Source organism: Papio anubis, chromosome 1 (assembly GCF_008728515.1).
Source record: "Papio anubis isolate 15944 chromosome 1, Panubis1.0, whole genome shotgun sequence".
In the NCBI taxonomy this organism is placed as follows: domain Eukaryota; kingdom Metazoa; phylum Chordata; class Mammalia; order Primates; family Cercopithecidae; genus Papio; species Papio anubis.
The window spans coordinates 115,814,218-115,837,997 of NC_044976.1; the positions used below are offsets into that span (position 1 = coordinate 115,814,218).

A 23,780-nucleotide genomic window follows, 5' to 3' on the forward strand; every position below is an offset into this window, starting at 1 on the left:
ATATTGTTGCCTGCAGTTTATTGCCCTAAGTTTGTCCTCGTTTTTAAAAAATGTCATTGTCTTCTAGTTCTTCCTTTGCAGACAATTTTAGTAGGCAAGTTATTCTTGATTCTTAGTTTGGTTTGCTAACTTAGCTACTTTTTCTAAAGGAATGTATTGTCGTATTGTAAAGAAAGCTAGTAGTAAATGAATAGAGTAATAGATTTGTGATACCAACTTGATACCAATTTGTGATACCAATTTACCTCTAGGAGGTTAGTATATGTGCACTTCACTGTAAAATTCTTTCAACATTTCTATGTTTGAAAGTTTTACAGGCTGGGCATGGTGGCTCATGCCTGTAATCCCAGCAGTTTGGGAGGCTGAGGCGGGTAGATCACCTGAGTTCAGGAGTTTGACACCAGCCTGGCCAACATGGTGAAAACCCGTCTCTACTAAAAATACAAAAATTAGCCGGGCATGGTGGCACACAGCTGTAATCTCAGCTACTTAGGAGGCTGAGACAGGAGAATCGTTTGAACCTGGGAGGCACAGGTTGCAGTGAGCCGAGATCGTGCCACTGCACTCCAGCCTGGGCAACAGAGCAGGACTCCATCTCAAAGAAAAGTAAGAAAGTTTTATAAAATATTGGGGGCCAAAGGGAGGGGAAAACTAGTAAATTATCCAGAATAGATATTGGTACTAATGTTATTGTCGTACCCCTCATAGTTTTAATTCTCCTTTTTACTGCTACTGTTATATTCATTTGCTTATGAAGTTATTCTCAGTATAAGCAAATGAATGCATAGTTAGCTAGCTATCAGACTATTAAAGCAAATTCCCTGAGCAAGGTTTTGAAGTAAGTTCAAAGACAATTCTGATAGTGGCTTTGTCCATAAAACATCAGTAGTAGTGCAATTTTTTAATTTCTAAGCAAAAGTGCTAAGAAATATATTTTGGAGAGGGAGAGAATCAGTGGGATCATTGAGGGTGAGGATTCTCAGATGAGGGGGAGAAAAAGTTAGAGAAGACTGAAAAACAAAGCCACTGTTTCCTTTCATTTATCTTTTATCTTGTCTGTAACTGGATCTTGAAGTTAGCCTCCTACCATGAGAGAACTATTTTTCCAGCTGGATGAAAAGAGTAACACCAAGTCCCCTATTCTACTGTTTTCTGCTCACTTACTCCTGGAGAAAAGCTAAGTCAAATCAATATGTACTTATTAAATACCTACTTTCTCAGAGTTGTGTTATTTGAGAATTAAAGTGTATGAAACATATACTCCACCCGTAAAGAGCTTGGAGTCTAGTTTAAAAATCTCTTACCTTTAGGCATGGACAAATTTAATAAAAGTACGAAGTATATGCAGTTGGCCCTCCATATCTATGGATTCATGGATTCAAGCAACCGTGGATTGAAGATACAGGTTTTTAAAACTTGCATCTGTATTGAGCATGTGTAGACCTTTTTCTTGTCATTATTCCCTAGGCAATATAATATAGCAACTATTTACATAGATTTAAAGTGTATGGCAGCATATGCATTGGTTATATGAATATATGATACCATTTGATATCAAGGATTTGAGCATTTAAGGATTTTTGTATCTGCGAGAGGTTCTGGAACCAATCCCCCATAGATACTGAGGGACAACTGTATTTGGTGCTAAATAGAAAATAAATGTTTTAGAAATTCAGAGAAGGAAATTTTGGTGCAGGCTAGAGTAGTCATGAAGAAAGACTAAAATGATGCTGAATTAGTAAGATGTTAATAGGTGAAGTAAAACAGAAAGTAGCTTTGTGAAAAGAAGGATTCAGCCTGAAAAAATACCTTTAAAAAACGCTAAAGAAACTAGACCGACTAAAGTACATTCACTAGGAGAAGTAGTAGGAAATAGAGTTCTAGAATCAAAATCAGGGAAGCAGCATGGATGACCCTTGAGGACATTATGCTAAGTGAAATAAGTCAGACAAATATGGGGTGATTCCACTTCTATGAGGTCCCTAAAGTAGTCACATTTATGGAAGCATAGTAGAATGGTGGTTACCAGGGACTTGGGGAGGGGGATGGAAATTAGTTTTAGTTTTGCAAAGAACAGTGTGAATATACTTAACACTACTGAACTATATGCTGAAAAATGGTTAAGATTGTAAACTTTATGTCATGTGTTTATTACCACAATAAAAAAAATAAAGCAATGGCATGCTAAAAAGGGAATTATAAGATAAAATGCAAAGCACTCATACTTTAACTCTAACCTCCTCTCCTCTAACCCCTTCAGTCCAACTTTTCCCTTCTTTAAAATTATCTTTCTCCTATCCCACTGTTTCCCTCCATTATTCCTAAAATGTTAATATTGATTGCAAAATCGCATTTGAAATAGTACCTTGGTATATAATTTATTTGGATTCTTGCAGTAATTTAAAATAACAAATTATATTCCAGGTAAACAATTATGGCTAAGATGAAACTAGAACCCCAAAGAAAGAAAAGTAACTTGTTAAATTACTGCTACAAATGCAGTTGTACTGAAGAAAATATAGATGTATTTAATGTCCATTTTCACAAAATTCTAGGAAGTCATGGTATGAAGACAGAAAGGAACTAGTCATCATGAAGAATCAGAAAGGATTTCTAAAAGCAAGTTCTTGCTGGACCATCTAATGTTCTTTTTGGGTTGGATTAATAATAGACATGAGGGTAGGGGATTCCATGAACATAATTACATGTCATTCAGCAGATTGTCTGACACAGTCTTTCAAAATGGATGAGTGGAACTTCTGCTTTCTCTAAAGATGGAACCAGATTTAACCTTCTGCCTGAAATAAATGACAAAATATATATGAAACAATGGTTTTGAAACACCAGACAGGAGGCAAGGAAGGACAGTAATCTCTGAGAGATAGGAAACAAATGAAGTGAGCCCTGTGATTGCCCCAGCTGATGGTCTTGATATATCGAGTTTCCAGGACATGGTACAGGGAGGGGACTTGAGACAAAGCCCAGCGCACTCCCTAAGGAGATGAAGCTGTGAGTGTGGGGAAACTAAGATAGCTAGAATTCACAGGACAGTACCAGAGAGGAGAGAGCTGCAGAGAGAATTAACCAGGGGAACCCACTGGAGCATTCAGCAGAGTGCTGATCATCACATGCATGTGAAGAACCTACCGGAGGTGAGGGAAATAATCATCCTAGAAGATTAAAGGCAGCAGTTTCTGGCACTCACATAGGGCCATGTAGGGTTGCAGGAACAGTGCCTGTTACTAGCAACTAGACTGGAAAAATTCGTAATTCAAGTGGCACTGGGTAGAGCTAGTACTCAGGAAGGTTCTGCCTGAACAGTGGGGAATAACCAGCTGCTTTGGACCTATGTAGCAAATAATGAAAGCAAGACCTGAAAGGATCAAACTGTTTCTAAGTGATATAACTACATCCCTGAACAAAACTGAAGATTTATATAAAGGAATATAAAAATAACTACCACGTAACAATGTAAAATCCATAATGTCTAGCATCTAGTCAAAGTTTACCAAGAGGCAGTACAATGTGATCAATAATAATAAAAATAAAACCAACTTAGAACTGATAAAGATGTTAGAATTAGTAGACAATGACAATTAAAATATTTATGATAACTGTGTTCCCTCTATTCAAAAAGTTAAGTAAAGACCTAGAAGATACAAAAACCCAAATCAAACTTCTCTAAACAAAAACTGTAATGTTTGAGTTGAAAAATATACCAGATGAGATTATTAGCATGTTAGACATTGCAGAAGTAAAAATCAGTGAACTTGAAGACTTAGCAATGAAACTATCCAAAATAAAACAAGAGCAAAAAATAAGAATCTTATAAAAATAGATACCAGTGAACTATGAGACAACTTACAGTGGCATAAAATACATGAAATTAGAATCTCCAAAGAAGACACAAGAAGGTGGACCCCAAAAAAAACCCTTTTTTAAAAGAAATAATGGCAAAAATCTTTCCAAACTTGATGTAAACTATACACCCACAGATCCAAGAAGCTAAACAAACTCCAAGCACAAGAAACATGAATGAAGAAAACTTCACCAAGACACATCATAATCAAATTGATCAAAACCAGGGGTAAAGAAAAAAAAATATTTAAAGCAACCAGAGGAGAAAGACAAATTAGGTAAAAAGGAGCAAATATAAAAATGGCAACAAGAATAAACCACAAAATTTTAAACCTTCAATATAGGAAATTGAAAGACTTAAAGTAATTTTGCAGAGGATTTTTATATCATGACAGCTCATGAATTTCATAAAAATAAAAATATTTGCTGCTGAAGATTGACTTCAAATTCTGAAAAAGCAAGAGTTTACTATAAAACATGACAAAAACCTATTATAAAGAAGCCCATCTGATTACCCAGTGAAAATGCATAATTTTAAAAAACCCAAAAAGTGCCAATATGGACTATCTAAGAATAAAAGAAAACTTGTTATTTAGCAGCACATATACTTTGGCAATGAATACTGGAGAAAAGATAAAACTATTTTTACTTTTCATATTATTCTTGGAATATCACTGTTCAAATCCCTTTCATAAGTACATATTCACTAATAAAAACATGGTAGCAGAAAGGGATGTAGTATATGTTTTCTTTTATGATGAAATGTTTTGGATGGCCCACATCTTTTATGAGGTGAAACCATTCTGTAAAAATATTAGCAGAAGAAAGTAAAATTGATTTAAAAAAAAAGTAAAGAAAAAATTTTTAAAAAGAATGACGGTTACTTTAAACTTTAAAACAACAGCAGTCAAAAGAGACAGAGGGACATTATATAATGATAAAAGGTCTTGTCCAACAGGAAAATATCACAGTCCTAAACATATATGCACCTAACACTGGAGCTCCCAAACTTATAAAACAATTACTGATAGACCTAAGAAATCAGATAGACAGCCACACAACAATAACAGGGGACTTCAATACTCCACTGACAGCACTAGACAGGTCAACAAGACAGAAGGTCAACAAAGAAACAATGGATTTAAGCTATACCCTGGAATAAATAGACTTAACAGATATATACAGAACATTCCATCCAACAACTGCAGAATACACATTCTACTCAACAGCACGTGGAACTTTCTCCAAGATGGACCATATGATAAGCCATAAAACGAGCCTTAATAAGTTTAAGAAATTTGAAATTATATCAAGCCTTCTCTCAGACCACAGTGGAATTAAACTGGAAAGCAACTCCAAAAGGAACCTTCAAAACCACGCAAATACATAGAAATTAAATAACCTGCTCCTGAATGAGCATTGGGTCAAAAACGAAATCAAGATGGAAATTAAAAAATTCTTCAAATTGAACAACAGTAATGACACAGCCTATCAAAACCTCTGGGATACAGCAAAGGCAGTGCTAAGAGGAAAGTTCACAGCCCTAAATGCCTACATCAGAAAGACCGAAAGAGCGCTAACTGACATTCTAAGATCACACCTCAAAGAACTAGAGAAACAAGAACAAACCAAACCCAAACCTAGCAGAAGAAAGGAAATAACCAAGATCAGAGCAGAACTAAATGAAATTGAAACAAAAACAAAAAAAAAAATGCAAAAGATGAATGAAACAAAAAGCTGGTTCTTTAAGAAGATAAAATTGATAGACTGTTAGCAAGATTAACCAAGAAAAGAAAGAAAATTCAGTTAATTTCATTAAGAAACAAAACAGGAGATATTTCAACTGACACCACTGAAATACAAAACATCATTCAAGGCTGCTATGAACACCTTTACACATAAACTAGAAAACCTAAAAGAGGTGGATAAATTCATGGAAAAATACAACCCTCCTAGCTTAAATCAGGAAGAATTAGATACCCTGAACAGACCAATAGTGAAGCAGTGAGATTGCAATGGTAATTTTAAAATTACCAACAAAAAAAAGTCCAGGAACAGATGGATTCACAGCAGAATTATATCAGACATTCAAAGAAGAATTGGTACCAATCCTTTGACACTATTGTAGAGGAAGAAGTAACCCTCCCTAATTCATTCTATGAAGCCAGCATCACCCTAATAGCAAAACCAGGAAAGGACATATCCAAAAAAGAAAACTACAGACTGATATTCTTGATGAACCTAGATGCCAAAATCCTTTACAAAATACTAGCTAACGGAATCCAACAACATATCAGAAAGATAATCCGTCATGATCAAGTGGGTTTCATACAAGGGATGCAGGGATGGTTTAACATATGCAAGTCAATAAATGTGATACCCTATGTAAACAGAACTAAAAATCACATGATCATCTCAGTAGATTCAGCATTTGGCAAAATCCAGCATCCCTTTATGATTAAAACTCTCAGCAAAATCGGCATACAAGGGACATACCTCAATGTAATAAAAGCCGTCTGTGACAAACCCACAGCAAACATAATACTGAATGGGGAAAAGTTGAAAAGCATTCCCTCTGAGAACTGGAACAAGACAAGGGTGCCCACTCTCACCACTCCTCTTCAACATAGTTCTGGAAGTCTTAGCCAGAGCAATCAGACAAGAGAAAGAAAGGGCATATAAATCGATAAAGAGGAAATCAAACTGTCACTGTTTGCTGATGATATGATCATTTACCTTGAAAACCCTAAAGACTCCTCCAGATAAAGCTCCTAGAACTGATAAAATAATTCAGCAAAGTTTCCAGATACAAAATTAATGTACACAAATCAGTAGCTCTTCTATACAACAACAGTGACCAAGTGGAGAATCAAATCAAGAACTCAGCCCCCTTTACAATAGCTGCAAAAAATGAAATAAAATAAAACACTTAGGAATATACCTAACCAAGGAGGCAAAAGACTTTTACAAGGAAAACTACAAAACATGCTGAGAGAAGTCATAGACAACCCAAACAGATGGAAACATATCCCATGCTCATGGATGGGTATAATGAATATTGTGAAAATGACCATACTACCAAAAGCAATCTACAAATTCAATGCAATTCCCATCAAAATACCACCATCATTCTTCACAGAACTAGAAAAAACATCCTAAAATTGATACGGAACCAAAAAAGAGCCCACATAGCCAAAGCAAGACTAAGCAAAAATAACAAATCTGGAGGCATCACACTACCTGCTTTCAGACTATACCTCAGGCTATAGTCACCAAAACAGCATGGTACTGGTATAAAAATAGGCACAATGACCAATGGAACAGATCAGACCAGAAATAAAGCCAAATAGTTATAGCCAACTGATCTTTGATAAAGCAAACAAAAACATAAAGTGGGGAAAAGACATCTTTTCAACAAATGGTGCTGTAATAATTGGCTAGCCACATGTAGAAGAACGAAACTAGATCCTCATCTCTCACTTTATACAAAAATCAACTCAAGATGGATTAAGGACTTTCACACCTGAAACGATAAAAATTCTAGAAGATAACATTGGAAAAACCCTTCTAGACATTGACTTAGGCAGGGATTTCATGACCAAGAACCCAAAAGCGAATGCAACAAAAACATATATAAATAGCTGGGACTTAATTAAACTAAAGAGCTTTTGCACGGCAAAAGGAACAGTCAGCAGAGTAAAGAGACAACCCACAGAGCGGGACAAATCTTAACAATCTATACATCTGACAGAGGACTAATATCCAGAATCTGCACCAAACTCAAATCAGTAAGAAACAATTTCATCAGAAAGTGGGCTAAGGACATGAATATACAGTTCTCAGAAGAAGATGTACAAGTGGCCCACAAACATGAAAAAATGCTCAGCATCACTAATGATCAGGGAAATACAAATCAAAACCACATTGTGATACCACCTTACACCTGCAAGAATGGCCATAATCAAAAAAATCAAAAAATACTATATGTGGGCGTGGATGCCGTGATCAGGGAACACTTCTGCACTACTGGTGGGAATGTAAACTAGCACAACCACTATGGAAAACAGTGTGGAGATTCCTTAAAGAACTATCTTTTAACTTCTAAAAGTAGAACTACCATTTGATCCAGCAATCCCATAGTGGGTATCTACCCAGAGGAAAAGAAGTCTTTATACATAAAAGACACTTGTACACGCATGTTTATAGCAGCACAGTTCACAATTGCAAAATCATGGAACCAACCCAAATGCCCATTAATCAATGAATGGATAAAGAAACTGTGGTATATTTATATGATGGAATACTACTCAGCTATAAAAAGGAACCAATTAACAGCATTTGCAGTGACCTGGATGAGATTGGAAACTATTATTTTAGGTGAAGTAAATCAGGAATGGAAAAACCAAACATCGTATGTTCTCACTGATATGTGGGAGCTAAGCTATGAGGACACAAAGGCATGAGAATGATGCAGTGGACTTTGGGGGAAGAGTGGGAGGGTGGCGAGGGATAAAAGACTACAAATATGAGACAGTATGTACTGCTCAGGTTATGAGTGCACCAAAATCTCTCAAATCACCAGTAAAGAACTTACTCATGTAACCAAATGCCACCTGTACCCCAATAACTTATAGAAAAAAAATGAATGACAGCAGAGTCCTCATCAGAACAAATATTCCTCCTGAACATAGATAGAACTAAACAAGATTTTGACAAATCAAACAACAAATTAAATAGATAATACATTATGACTAAATGGGTATATCCCAGGTGTGGAGGGTTGATTTAACGTTTGAAAATCAATCAATGAACTAAAAAAGACCACCTCAGTAGACACAGAAAAAGTCTTTGGCAAAATCCAACACCCATTTCTGATAAAAACTCTCAGCAAACTAGGAATAGAAGGAAACTTCTTAACCTGATAAGGGCATATATGAAAAACTTACAGCTAACATCATATTGAAAAATTGAATGTGTTACTCTTAAGATTAGGAACAAGACAAAGGTGTCTGCCCTCTTCACCACGCCTGGCCGGAATTTTTTTTAAACTGTTTTATTTCAGCAGGTCTAGTTGTTCATCTTACTGGATTTCTTATACACTGTTCTGAAACCTCTTGTCTTTGTGTTTAGATCATTTGGGTGACTGGAGTTTATTTCTGTGATGTTTTTCATCAAAGCCACTCAAAATAGGTTGCTGGTTTTCTCTGCCATTATAAGTGAGCTCACTTCATGTTCTTGCTGAATTCTAACTGAAGCTCATTTCTCCCCTTTTTATTTTCAGATATTTGTATCTGCTGTTCTCCGGTGATGACCTTTTACCTTTAGACCACTGGGTGTTTAATACAGAGGCTCACCCTCTGCCTGTGTTACATTTAGCCAACACCACACTTTCAGGTAATCCTGCTGTCCGATGAAAGCAGTTGCAGAAGGACCATTCTCACCTGTGTTTTGTTTACATGGACCACTACAGAAATTAGTTTGGAGAGGCGGCTTTTGAAAACCTGGACCTCTATGTCAACATGACAGGGTGAAACTATTCCCCCTAAGACTTTTCAACTTGTAGATACGTCAACTTTGAAATTATTCCATTTTATACCTGACCAAAACATGTTCTGGTATATGTAGGACAGAGACCTGGATGTGCTTTGATCGTTAATGAGGTGGTCACATGAGAAATGTTGCCTGTTTCTACTGTATTGTTTTTAGAGTCCTGAAGTCTGGAGGCTAGACTTCCTGAAAGCAAGCCAAGAATATAGAGCACCTTGCAGGAGTTCAAGATGGCCTTTGGAACCAATTATATATTTGTTTCCTCCTACAGTGGAGCAGCATTCAAATCAAATATTTACATATTGCTTATCACTTTTTCTCCATTTTAATAATGGAATGAACTAAAATAAACAAGAATGAAAGAATAGTATAATTGTATCAGTAACAAGAAGACTCAAAAAAGAAATAGGAGTACCTAACCCTATCTGAATTTTCAAGTTCCCCATTGGATGACCAGACTGGCAACCATTTCAAATCCCAATCTATTTCATTGAAATTTCTTGGTTAAGTTTAATTTTCTCTGGGGGCATGATCTCACAAAGAATACTCAAATCTTTTTCTTCATATGGAATCATCGAAACTGCTGTTTATCATAATCACCACTTATGAGCCTGGGTTTGGGATTTTTTGCATGTAGTTCAGTCTACAGTTAGTAGCGTGACAGAAAGTGGGAAGATGCCGCAGTTTGTTGCCTTGAAACCTATTCTAAGAGCAATCCTTGGTTTTGTTGGTACTTTATTTTTCCAGACCAACACATCTACCAAGTAAATTTTATTCACTTTAATTTCATAATAAAGTTAGTAGAGTCACTCAACTTACAACTTTTTTTATGTGGCTTGGCAAAATTCACTATACTATTAGGCAGCTCTAAATTTGCCTTGATAAGCTAAATAAGTTACTTTTATAACTTATTAAAGCAAAACAAACCCAGTGAAACTTTCTTAAATATTCTGTCTGGAATAGGGATAGGGGATCTTTTATTTATAATCTCATCAGATGAGTGAGTTGTTCACAGATATTTTATGTATTTTAATTTTCTCCAAGAATATTATAGAATTCCAAAGAATCAGAATAGTTTCAGAACAATTTTCAGTGTTAAAAGAGTGGTGTTATTACACTAAAATTGGAACACGTCTAAGGGACTTTTATCAGTAGGTTTTGCATTGATATTTCTTTTTAAATAAACTACTAGTTCTTTATATTTCGGCAAAAAGAACTTAAATTTTATCAGGAACTATAAGATAAATATCTAGTGCTTAACAAATTTTCTGTCCTTAAATTTATGTGACAGTGCAAGATACTTTTTTGCTCTTTTCATTTAATGTAGACATCTTCCATTGACATTAATAAATGTTAGAAACAGTTTAGTATAATATTTACTCTGAATTTGAAGATTTCATGAAACAAAGTTCGTACAAGAAGCCCACCTTGGAATTCTGAAGGCTTATTTTCTTGTTTGATAGCTTTTCTTTTTAACTTAGCTTTTAAGTTGGGAAAAGACTTGATTAATTAATATAATATTTTCTAAGGTTGATCATCTTACACCACAAATCATTAATTTTGACAGTTCTGCTGATGATCCGTAAATGATAACCACTGCAAAAGTTTTCAGTATACATAGAAAACAAAGATGCAGGGCCAGTTACAATAGTCCTTAAGAGAGTTAAATTATAGCACATGTTTTGACATTGTAATATCTTTTACTACTTGAACATTTAAATTTCTAAATGAGAAAGTTATATATACTACTGTAACTGTAGAAGGGAAAAGGGAAAGTATTTGGTTCTAAAAAACATTAGCCTTCCTCATAAAAGTAGCACAAGCCCACTTATGAATCACTGAGAAAAAGTGAAAAACCTGAGTTGGCCAAGACCCAGAGCAGCAGTGCAGATGGCATTGAACTCTCTGAATTCTCTTTCACCTTGTTGAGAAGAATGCAGCGTAAAGGGACCTTCTTGGTTCCGCAGGAACTTCTCAAGGAATGAGGAGACAGAACCCCTACTCCCAAGTGCTCTATTTGTATTACCCAGATGACTGAAGCTTAAGAGAAGGCAGGGAAGTATGCAAGCAGAGCCAGTTCTGGTACAAACAAAGAATTTAACAGGGACAATGGAAGAGTCTTCTTTACCACTCCCTACCTTCTGTGTGATGGAAAGACTAGAGCTTATAAAATTACTTCCATTTTTTTAATCTCCTGAATACCAAAGGCAATTAAAGTCAGCTACAAATGACTTGCCAGTGTCATGTTTTATTTTTGTTATAGATTTTTAAATTATTTCCTTCAGGATCAATTCTTATCCCATATAATGCTTAGCTTCCAAGAATGTTCTTTCCTTTCTTCTGTCTTTTACAGCTCTTTGCATTTTTTAGACCTTAATACTCAGGTTAAATATTCATTGCATTTATAAGACCTTCTGCAAAAAGCCCAGAAATGGTCCTTTCCAGGTGCCTCTTCAAAGAGCTGACACTTTACCTTGTGCCTTTGGCACAAATGTGCAGAATAGATAGATCAGTTGGTGCATAATAGAAAAAACAGGAATTTTGAACACTCTTCTTCCTTCTACATTTATTTCTCTTCATTTTAGAATCACACTTTTTATGTTAAACCAGATTTATTATTATTATTATTATTCAACCAGTATTAAGTTGTTAAAACCAAGAGAATGGGGCCCTAACCAAAAAGAAGTCTCAACTCGAAAAATAAGTCCCCAGTCAGGTGGTTCTTACTTTCTTGTGGGTTGCATATTTTATGTCTCTCTAACATCAGCGTATTCCTGACTTTCAAGCAGATGTTTATATGTAAAATGAAACCTGGGTATTGAAAGGAAATGCGTTCTTTTTATGGAGTATTGACCCTGATCCTCTATGATGTCATATAGGGCAACTCAGGGCTATACTTGCTAGATTTTAACCAAGCAGTTTGAAATCTTAATCATCATCCTCTCATCTTCTCCGCTCTCCATTGCCAAAGTCTTTGTCAAAACTCCAAATTTGTTGATAAAAGATTGTGTTTGCCTTTCTCATTATAATGCAGTTTCTCCTTAAGCCTGGAGTTTTTTTAATGAGTGCATGAGTAAATGAGAGAATGCGTGAACGAACATTTATGAAGTATCTAATATGTGCCAAGCATTGTGCCTGGCACTTTCAATCATTAGAATGTTTTATGTGATTCCACAGCATTTTCTGTATGAGAGTAGCTCACAACATTTTAAACGTTTCCAATATGAATCATGTTACAAAATTCTTAATTTTATATTTCATATAAAGAGGAAAAAGAAAAGGTTTATAATATATTTTAAAACAATGTGTTATTATATAATACTAACAACTATAATTGTAGTTAATAAGTAAAATCTCTTGAAAATGTCAAAGAAATACTTGATTTCTGATGCAACTTTGACTAAAATATTTACTTTAGAAATAAAAACATTCTTATTTTGCTATATCACTTTAATTGCATAATTAAAAAGCAGTGTTTTATAGAAATGCTGGTTATTTTATATTCAAAAAGATTTTGTCACATAATTCATGGGTAAAATTTGCAATTGTAAATTGTCTTTCCTCTGGTATGGGCCCTATTAATAGTCCCATGCTGTTAAATATAAAGAAAAATATACTAAAATATTCAGAGTTCCAAATAACAGTTCCTAGTAGTAATATTTTGAGTTATTTTTCTTTAGGTTTCCTTATACTCAAATTGGCTAGCTCCTATGTTTTCCTCTCTCTCTCTATTATATATATGATCAAGATCTATATATGTATATAAATACAATTATACACAGATAAATTTTTAATACTTTTTGTTAATTAACAGTTGGAAACTGGTTTTGGCTGCACTAATAAGCAGAATTTAGAGTAACTATATATGATACGGAGATATTTTAATCCATTTATTCTGGCTCAAGAACACGAATAAAGATGATTTTCTGTTACTTTAGCTCATTCAGAGCATGATGGACATGCTCTTTTTGATCTCTAACTGGTCAGCAAGCTTCCAGATAATATTTTAGGCTATGGGAGCTATACAGTCTCTCTTATTACTCATTTCTGCTGTTGAATTGTTGAAAACAGGTATAGATACCATGTAAAGAATGGGCGTAGCTATGTTCCAGGAAAACTTTATTTACAAAAGCAGATGGAGGGCTGGATTTGGTCCATGGGTCATAGTTAGTGACTCCGATCCCAAGTTTATTTTGTGTTAGACCCTCTAACCTTTGATCTGCGTCTTTTCTCTCTGTTTTGATTTATGTAATTCATTTTTAAATCAAAATGATGTGCGTATGTATGATTGTGTGTACCTGTATAACCTAAAGCTATTTATTTTGTTATCTTGAAAGTAGATACACTCTTCCTGGAGTCTGTTCAGGTTTCAGGACGATTGACTATAATGAAAGAGGCAGAATGGGGGTAAGGGAAGATGGGTATGCTATCCGCCATTATCTTTGCCTTGACATTTAATGCCATAATTTCAGATTCTCTATGTAAAATGAAGGTCTGTGTATTGTCAAAATACTATATTCTCCAAGTTCTCATGCTCATTGACCCTCATTGACCAGGATTCTGGATTGCTGGAGCTGCAGAAATTCATCCACTTGGGTACTCTTAGAGCTCTACAACAAGAATATGATAGAATGTTTGATCTTTGTGCTGCAGAAAGCAAACTTTTGAAGAATTCTAAGCAACAGAAAATGGGTTATGTGACTCATTTGCTATTTGGCAACCACTATTCCTTTTTTAGACTGCAGAACGGTACTGCCCCTGTTACCTCTAGAATAGCCTGAGTCTGAGGAGTGCAGAGAAAAGGTGTATCCAAAAGGAGAATCCATTTCTCTTGCGAAACTCTCCTCAATTCCTTTACAAGTCAGTAGCATTATTTCAGAATGTCTATATGCATCATTTTCAACTAAAGCATACCACATCCTTAAACTTCCACTATTTAACAGCTAATCCATTTCAAACTTGGTTTGAGCCTAACAATTGCAGAAATCATAAAATGCTTGTGAAATAACACACCATATTACTAGCAGATACATTGCAGTGCACCAATCATGCTAACAGATAATAGATTTTTCTTTAAGAAGTTTGTCAAATATTTCACTATCTTGGGAAATTTTAGAGGAGGGGAAGCCTGTATTCAGAATGATAGAGGGAGCAGAGACTTACTGTCTGTCTTCCACATTATAAATGAACTGCCTTTCCAGGTCCAACATGCTATCAGGCTGCTTCAGCTCGGTGTGAATGTAAGTGTGGGGACTCACACACACACCCCCATACACATACATACTAATATGCAGAGGATTTTAAACAATTGCAAATATCTTGTGGCTATTTGATTTCTACAAAATTCTACTGTAAGATGTATACCAGAAAACATAATAAAGATAAGCTCAGTTCTTCATTGGGAAAAAAATATTTTTTAAAGAAAATTTAGAAGTTTTTGCTGAATTAAATAAAATATCTTCAATTTTAATTACTGCATTTGGAAGTTGAAATGCCATCCTTCAATATCACTGGTCTCAAATTCATTGATAGAATTTTTTCTTAAACTAATAAGTGGGGTAAGTATAATCTCCTAAATTGGTACCCACTGGCTGCTCCTGAACTGATTTCCAGTCATGTCCTCTAGTATGTGGTTTTTATAAATTAAAGGTAATATTGTATATTAAAGTTCAAATAAAGATGTTCTTTAAGTGAAAATTCTTTGTTTAGCCTTCATTTTTACCCACTGATGACAGTTTAGTTTCTTCCTATGTACAGAAGAGCAACTTTGGCTTTTACAGTAACTGGTGGCCTTCAGTCTCTCGTTCAGAGAGTCTTTCTTCTGGATCAGCTAATCTTTACATTCTTGATGTTACAGAAAGATGAAGAACTCGCTTGGAGAGTCGTATTTTATTCCAACTATTTTGAGAAAACAAACCATAGACTTATGTGACAACCTTATAGTATTACTGTAATGTTATCTCTAAGAGCTAGTCCAGTCCAGCCTCTGAGATCATTAAGCTTAAAGACTGCCTCAGTCACTGGACCTCATTCTGTCACATTAAAATCTGACCTGACCTTTCTTAAGTGATTCTTGGGCAAATATAGGCCCAAAAGGCTTGAGCAATAGTATCAGCTGGACTATAGATAGTGGTTTAGTCTGTCAATACTGTAAAAGCACAGGATATTTAAAACCCCTTACCCAGGGAGCATCAAATAAGGTAGTGGTAAAAACCTTCTGAAATGACAGCCAGTTTACATCCTTGATTTCTTAATTCTTCCTGGCACAGTGGATTTCAACTTGATAAAATTTTTAAACTTAAGAAATTACATTGTGGATGTATCAAAATTAATTGCAGACTTACATTTTCTGGAACAACTAAAACTAAAACAGGACCAGAAAAAAAATTTAAAAATAAGGAGCTCTAAGTGACTATAATTTGATAAAATCTGGACTTCTCTTTGTTTGCCAGATAACTGAAATACCCATCTTTATTTCATTGGATTGCAAAGGAACTGTCATTATGCAAATAGTGCTCAGAATGGTTCAGATAGTGAGTGAGCCTGCACCCTTCTTGGTTGACCTAACAAGTTTATTTCATTCTATTTTTATTGTGGTAAAATATATCTAACATAAAATTTACTGTTTTAACCATTTAAGTGTACAATTTGATGTCATTAATAATTACATTAGCAATGTTGTGCAACATATTGACACTACCTATTTCCAGATTTTTCACCATTCCTAACAGAAACTCTGTAACCATTAAACAATAACTCCCCAGTGCTCCCTTTCCTCCCCCAACTCCTAGTCCGTTCTCACATTGCTAATAAAGACATACTTGAGAATGGGTAATTTATAAAGAAAAAGAAGTTTAATGGACTCACAGTTCCACATGGGTGGGGAGGCCTCACATGGCAGAAGGCAAAGGAGGAGCAAAGGCATGTCTTACGTGGCAGCAGGCAAGAGAGCTTGTATAGGGGAACTGCCCTTTATAAAACCATCAGAGCTCATGAGACTTACAAGAACAGCACGGGAAAAAGCCCACCCCCATGATTCAATTACCTCCCACCAAATCCCTCCCAGAACATATGGGAATTATGGGAGCTACAGTTCAAGATGAGATTCAGGTGGGGACACAGCAAACCATGTCACCTGGTAACCTTGAATCTACTTTTTCTTTTTTTGAGACGGAGTCTCGCTCTGTCGCCCAGGCTGGAGTGCAGTGGCCGGATCTCAGCTCACTGCAAGCTCCGCCTCCCGGGTTTAGGCCATTCTCCTGCCTCAGCCTCGCGAATAGCTGGAACTACAGGAGCCCGCCACCTTGCCCGGCTAATTTTTTGTATTTTTAGTAGAGACAGGGTTTCACCGTGTTAGCCAGGAAGGTCTCAATCGCCTGACCTCGTGATCTGCCTGCCTCGGCCTCCCAAAGTGCTGGGATTACAGGCTTGAGCCACGGCGCCCGGTTGAATCTACTTTCTAAGACAAATTTCTTAACCCTACTAAATCGCGATTTTCTTGCCTCTAAAAGAGGGATAATACAGGATTTCTAGGATAATTAAATGAGAAAAATCCAGACAGCCCAAATTTAGCTTAAAGCTTTAGTTGTTTTTACGTATTTTTGTTAGCAGATTGGAGTAATCATTTCTAAAGGAATAGAAAAAAAATAATAAGGGCAATTAAAACAGGGCAGTGAAGAGCCAAGAAAACATCTAATTATACCTTCTCATTTTAGGCACAAGGAAACTGAAACCCAAAAGGGAGGATGAAATGAAGGCATTAGATGATCTTTAAGATAGTCTTTCAGTGTTATCCTTCATGGTTCTATGAAATAAGACGTGTATTTTTGTTGTGGTTATAAAAAAATTTAATATGCAAATACATTGATAATGCATGTGAACCAAGCAGTTTAAAAACTATGGCAGACGTCACTTTTTGTTGGATACACAGCAAAAATATATACAAAAAGTTAATAGCAGTTATCTTTATATGGTAAGGATATAAAAATTTCTTGCAATTTCCTTGTTTTACTTTTTAAAAAATGTTTTATTGAGATGTGATTTACATAAAATATTCCCACTCTAAGTGTATGATTTAATGATTTTTTAGTAAGTTTATAAAACTACAACTATCCCACAGTCCACAAAGATCCCATTTATTGATTTACAGTCAATCTCCATTTCCATCCCAGCCACTGGTAACCACTGGTCTGCTTTCTGTCTCTGTAGATCTGCCTTTTAACTAGACATTTCATATTAATGAAATCATACAGTATGTAGTCTTTTGCATCTGGCTTCTTTAACCTAGCATAATGTTTTGCAATTAAGGTTTATCAATGCTATAGCAACTATCAAGAGTTACTCCTTTTTACTGCTGAACAAATTTCATTGTATGGATGTACCATATTTAACCATTCACTAATTGATAGACATTTGGGTTGTTTCCAGTTTTTGGTTATTATGAATGATGCTGTTAAGAATATTTGCATACAAGTCTTTGGGTGGATATATGTCTTCATTTCCAAGTATATATGTAGGAGTGGAATTTCTGAGTCATATGGTAAAGTTATATATAACTTCTCAATAAATTACCACACTGTCTTCCATAGTACTGTTTTTACATTCTCACTAGCAATGTATGACGGCAAGGGTACCAGTTTCTCCACATCTCCACTAATACTTGTTATTGTCTTTTTATTATCTGCCTTTTTAATTATAGCCATTTTAACGAGTGTGAAGTTGTATCTCATTGTGGTTTTAATTTGCATTGCTCAAATGACTAATGATGTTGACCATCTGTGATAGTAACTGTTCATGTCTTTGGCAAAATGCCTATTCCAAAATTTTGCCCATTTAAAAAATTGAATTGTCTTACTGAGTTGTAAGAGTTCTTTATATATTCTGTATTTATTTTCTCTGAGATTGTGGTTTGTCTTCAATTTTTTATTCATGTCTTTGACATGCAGAAAAATTTAATTTTACTGAAGTGTTATCAATGTTGTCTTCTATGGATTATGCTTTCCTTTCCTAATCCAAAGTCACTGAGAGTTGACCTAAATTTTTTTCTAAAAGTTTTATAGTTTTAGCTATTACATTTAGGTCTGTGATTCATTTTCAGTTAATTCCTCATGTATATGAAGGGTCTAACAATGTTTTGTGCATGAATATCCAGTTATCTCAGTATTTATTGAAAAGATTATCCCTTTCCTAGAAATTGCTTTGGCACCTTTGTGAAATGTCAGCTGATACTAATTTCTGGACTCTTAATTTTATTCCATTGATATATGTCTTATCCCAGTATCACACTATGTGATAACTAGCGTTAGAGCAGTAGTTCTCAGCCAGAGGGTGACTTTGCCCTTCCTCCCTTCAGGGACATTTGGCAATGTCTGGAAACATTTTTGGTTGTCATGACTGGGGGTAGGGGGTGATTCTAGCATCTAGTGGGGTACAGTTAAGGTACTTCTTTTTCCTGAAAATGGGCCACTATTTCCTGCTTCTTCGCATATCTTGTAATTTTTTGTTGAAAACTGGACATTTTAGATAACATTATTGTAGACCTCTGGGTTCTGATCTGATCTCTCTGACCCAGCGAGGTGGTAGTTGTTGCAGCTGATGTTCTGTTTGTTTAGTGATTGGTGTAGACTAATTCTTTGGAGGCTCTTTTCCCCATGTTGCACAGTCATTGATGTCTTTGCTTAGTTTTGTATTTCTAAAATCTTGTTTATATTTTTTAAGCCTGGCTTCCTAGGATCAACCCTGTGTCAGTATAGTTTAGTGGTCAGCCAATGATTTGTCAGGGGTTGTACCCAAATACATTTGACTAGGAAGGGCTTCTACGTGTTGCCAGTGGATCCATGTGTAAACTGGAGAACACATTCAAAGTTTATGCAGTTTACAAGCCTTCCCAGCTTTTACTTCACTCAAGGTCTTATGTCTAAGGCCTCACGTTTAGTCAGAAATGTTCAGAGGTAGCTAGGGCTTTCTCTGGTTTCTCTTAAATTATGCTCAACCTTGCTCTTGCATGCATCCTTCCATGCCACCAGAGATGTGTTGCAAGTACACTATGGCTGTTTCATTCCGTGAATCTCCCTGTTAAGTTTCTGGCTTGTCTGTCAATCTCTTGCTTGCCCCAACCAGAACAAAAACCTTAGGCTAACTGCATTGGCCTTTCCCATTCATTTGCTACTGAGATTCCTTTTGTTTCTAGCAATGCCTAGGAGCACAGGAGTTTTTCTGCATTCCACTCCAAATCAGGTAACCCTCACACCTGTCCTGCCCTGACAGAGCTGCCATGCTGATGAAGCTGGAAGGGGATGAGAGCAGCTCTGGGCTAAAACATCACAGACACACTGTTCTTTCCTGGTCCGGGAGTTTTTCTTGGATAAATACTTCTCACTTTGTTGTATGCCTTTGGTCAATTTCCAGAATCCTAAATGGTTCAAGTATTTTAATTGTCCATTTTATTCCTTTTGAGGGAAATGATTTGCTGAGCTTCTCACTCTACCATTTGCCATTCCAGAAATGAATAGATAGATGTATATATAGATACCTTTGTTCATATTCTTTATAAGTTCCTCTACAGTTTTCAGCCTTTATTTTTATTTTTGAGACAGAGTTTTGTTTTTGTTGCCCAGGCTGGAGTGCAGTGGTGCGATCTTGGCTCACCACAACCTCTGCCTCCCGGCCTCAGCCTCCTGAGTAGCTGGGATTACAGGCATGCGCCACCACACCCGGCTAATTTTGTATTTTTAGTAGAGACGGGGTTTCTCCATGTTGGTCAGGCTGGTCTCAAACTCCTGACCTTAGGTGATCCACCCGCTTCGGCCTCCCAAAGTGCTGGGATTACAGCAATGAGCCACCGTGACCAGCCGATTTTCAGTCTTCTTAAAGCTTTACTCTTCCCATCTGAGAGGCCTTTATCCAGTTCCAGCAAAGCCCTACTCATCTTTCCTGTTCTTAGAAGACTAAAAACTTTAACAGAACCTTTCCTGATTTCCCAAACTTTGAGTGATTCTTCCGTATTTGTACATCCATAGTTTGTTCATAACTTCTACAACCCTTCACATTCTGCCTTATAATAATCATTTGTGGACATGTCTACCTCTTCTAGGTTATCAGCTGCTTAAGGACGTAGACAGTATCCTAGTCATCTTTTTATTCCTCTTAACAACAAATTTGTTGAATAAACACCCCAGTTCTCAGAGGCCAATACTCTTTCCACCAGGCCAGGCTGCCTCATTTAAGGGTGATTGTAGTCCATTACTCTTGATTCTGAGTTTTCTATCAATAAAAGCTTTATCAAAACCATACACACTAAGAAAAGTCCACACCTTATAAAAATATATGGCATGTATTGCTTTCTTTTTCTACAAATGTAGAAAATACATGGCAAACAATGATTCACAGTGTCAGGAGGACCTAGTGTCGGGGATCCTTAATTAGTCAGGAATCCAAAAATTGTGGTCCTTGATCTTCCCCTGACTGATTGGTTGTAAGGCCTTTGGCAAGTTATTAAACTTCTCTGGACCTCAGTTTATTTTCTATAAAATGGAACTGGACTAGAACATTCGAATGTAATTTATGAGATCATTAATGTAGTTATTCCACACATTTTTTGAGCTTTCACCTACTGTTTGCCAGAAGCTCTCATAGGCTTCAGGTATATAGAAATCAAAATAAAATCTGTACCCTCAAACAGGACTGGGTTGCTTAATAGCGTGGCTTTCAGTATTATGTGGGTAGAGTATGATTCTCATCAAGCTTAGCATAGATTTGGGAGGGAGGAGGATAAACAGGAAAGTAACTGACACTGGGACTGAATTTTAAGAGGTAATTGAATTTGAAAACAAGGGGAAAGGGAGCTATTTGATAAGGCAAAGATACCTGAAGAAGGGGCCAGGACTATGAGGTCCAAAGCACAGGTAGGGAGACTGGCCTTGAACTTGAAGAACAAGGACATCCATTTTACTGAGAACCGTTAAGAGTGCCCTTTCCTGTAGCTCTTAAAGGCCTTGAGTGGGGGTCCAACAGGGGCACCTACCAAGATCCCTAAGAGTGATTCTCCCTTTTAAAAGTCAGGGTTCAATCCTCCGCCAGTACCAAAGAGCCCATAAGATGCAAAAGTGAATGTTACTTAAGAAGAGGTTAAGGGACTCCCCTGGCAATGGCTTTCAAAAATACTTATCACTCATCAAAACTTAGAATGACTCAAAACGAATTTGGTGTGGGCTCAGTATTTTGAAGCAGTTCATCAGTAAGAGTCTAGAAATTTATGCCACCAGAGGGCAGTAATATATTTCTCTCTCCCCTCCCTCTCCACCTCTCCTCCTCTCTCCTCTCTCTCCCCTCTCCCCTCTCCCATTTCCCATCTCCCCTCTCCCCTCTCCCCTCCCCCCTCCCTCCTACCCTTCCCCCTCCCCCCCCCCCTCCCCCTTCTCCTCCCTCTCCCCTCTCCCTCGCCTCTCCCTCCCTCCCATCGTCAGCTGATTGAAGCCTGGGAGGCTGGAGATACAGTGAAACACCTTGCTTAAGTTTGTCAATACACCCTGCTGCTGGCTGACAGTAGGATGCCAAGGTTCTTGGTTGTTCAGGCAAGACTACTATACCAGCAGCCTGCTGGGGCCTCCACAGCCTCCACTGGAACCAAATCAGTGATGAAACATTCTACAAACAGAAGACAAAAGATTTTTCCCATTCCTTTAAAATGTGATTGCCTTCTTTTAAAGACATTGAGCTAATAGGTAAGAGTTATTAGAAGATGAAAAATATAATCTCATGACAGAAGAGAAGCCTAGAAGAAATCTGATTTGAACCCTACGAATGATTTTAGCTCATGTAGAACAATAGGTGTGTTGTGGAATAGTATATTTCCTGACATAAATTGTAGTTGTCCATAGTTGTTAGGACATCACTCTGCCTAAGTCCTTTTGAAATTATTTTTCTTTAAACATTTGTTGAATATATATGTACTAAAAACTGTGTGAGACACTGGAGATCCAGAGCCAACTGTGACATCTAACCTCTGGAGCCTCCAAGCCGGTAGAGGATGATGGGCAAGCTGAAGGTTATGTTTTGCTAGTAAAGGTGTGTACCAAATGCTAATAGAGTGTAGAAGGAAGTTGGGTCAGGGAACAGGGGAAGTGAGTTTACCTAATTAAGGGTGAGGTGAGGGGCTAGAATTGAACCTTTTGAAGTAGGGAGGAGCTACGTGGTGGTGAAGAGAGAGTGGTGAGGAATTTATAACTCGAGCTTTCAGAGAGGAATTACCCATTTGACTGAAATTTGAGCAATGAGAGGTTTGTAGGATGTGATAGGAGTCCAGCTGCAACAAATGAGGGAAAGACATTTTAGGAGGAGACATCGATGGCTAGGAGGCAAGGAGGGCACTGCAGTTTCCAGCACCCAGTCCTTCTGGGCAGGGCTGCCGAAGGGTTCCCACAGTGCACCACCCATTCAAAGAAGAGCAAGACGCTGGAGCAGAATGAACTAGGGGAAGGCAGAAGGGGAGACTAGCAAAGTAACAGGGCCCCGTCTTGGAAGGCCCTGTAGTCCCTTGTCAAGAGTTTGACTTTTGGCCAGGTGCAGTGGCTCACGCCTGTAATCCCAGCACTTTGGAGGCTGCGTGGGAGGATCACTTGTGCCCAGGAGTTCGAGACCAGCCTGGGCAACACAGCGAAACCCTGTCACTACTAAAAATACAAAAAAATTAGCCAGGTGTGATGCACACCTGGAGTCTCAGCTACTGGGGAGGCTGAGGCGGGAGAAGCCTGGGAGGTTGAGGCTGCAGTGAGCCTTGATCGTGCCACTGCACTCCAGCCTGGGTAACAGAGTGAGACCCTGTCTCAAAAAAAAAATTTCTTTTTTACTTTTACACCAAGTAAAATAGAAGCCCCAGGAGACTGAGCACAGTTGTGACATGATCTGCTGTTTTCAAAGGGTCGCTCTGGCTTCTGTGTGGAAAACAGATGGTAGGGGAGCCATGATGGGAGAAGGGACACCAGTTTGGAGGCTGCTGAAATAATTCAGGTGAGGAATACTGGTGACTCAGACCAGCGGTGAGGGAGAACAACTATGGTCTATATTTTGAAGGTAAAGCTGACGAGATTGATTATGGGTATGAAAAAGAAAAGGTTTGACTCCAGTGTGTTTGATCTGAGCTATTGGAAGAATGCAGTGACCATTTCTGAATGGAGAAGGTTAAGATCTAGGAGGTGTGCAATGAGGAATTTGTTCTTGAACATGTTAAATTTTCATTTCTTATTAAACATCTACATGTTTACTAAGTAGTTAACCGTGTGAACCTGGAGATCAGGAGAGGCCTGGGCCTGCGACACAAATTTGGACAATTGTCAGGGTATAGCCTTGTAGACTTGAGATCCCTTAGGGTAAAGCCA

General features: G+C 37.1%; 1 protein-coding gene across 2 annotated transcripts in view; it reads left to right on the plus strand.

Moving 5' to 3' along the window:
- The window catches only part of MAN1A2 (mannosidase alpha class 1A member 2), a 168,260-nt gene extending 153,158 nt beyond the window's left edge, over positions 1 to 15,102 (plus strand). For both annotated transcript variants that reach the window (XM_017946193.3, XM_021922698.2), the window contains one exon: positions 9,140 to 15,102. In XM_017946193.3, coding sequence (XP_017801682.1) covers positions 9,140 to 9,272 — 133 coding nt within the window. In that variant the 3' untranslated portion in view covers positions 9,273 to 15,102. The remainder of the gene's footprint in view (positions 1 to 9,139) is intronic.
- The last annotated feature ends 8,678 nt before the right edge of the window (positions 15,103 to 23,780 follow it).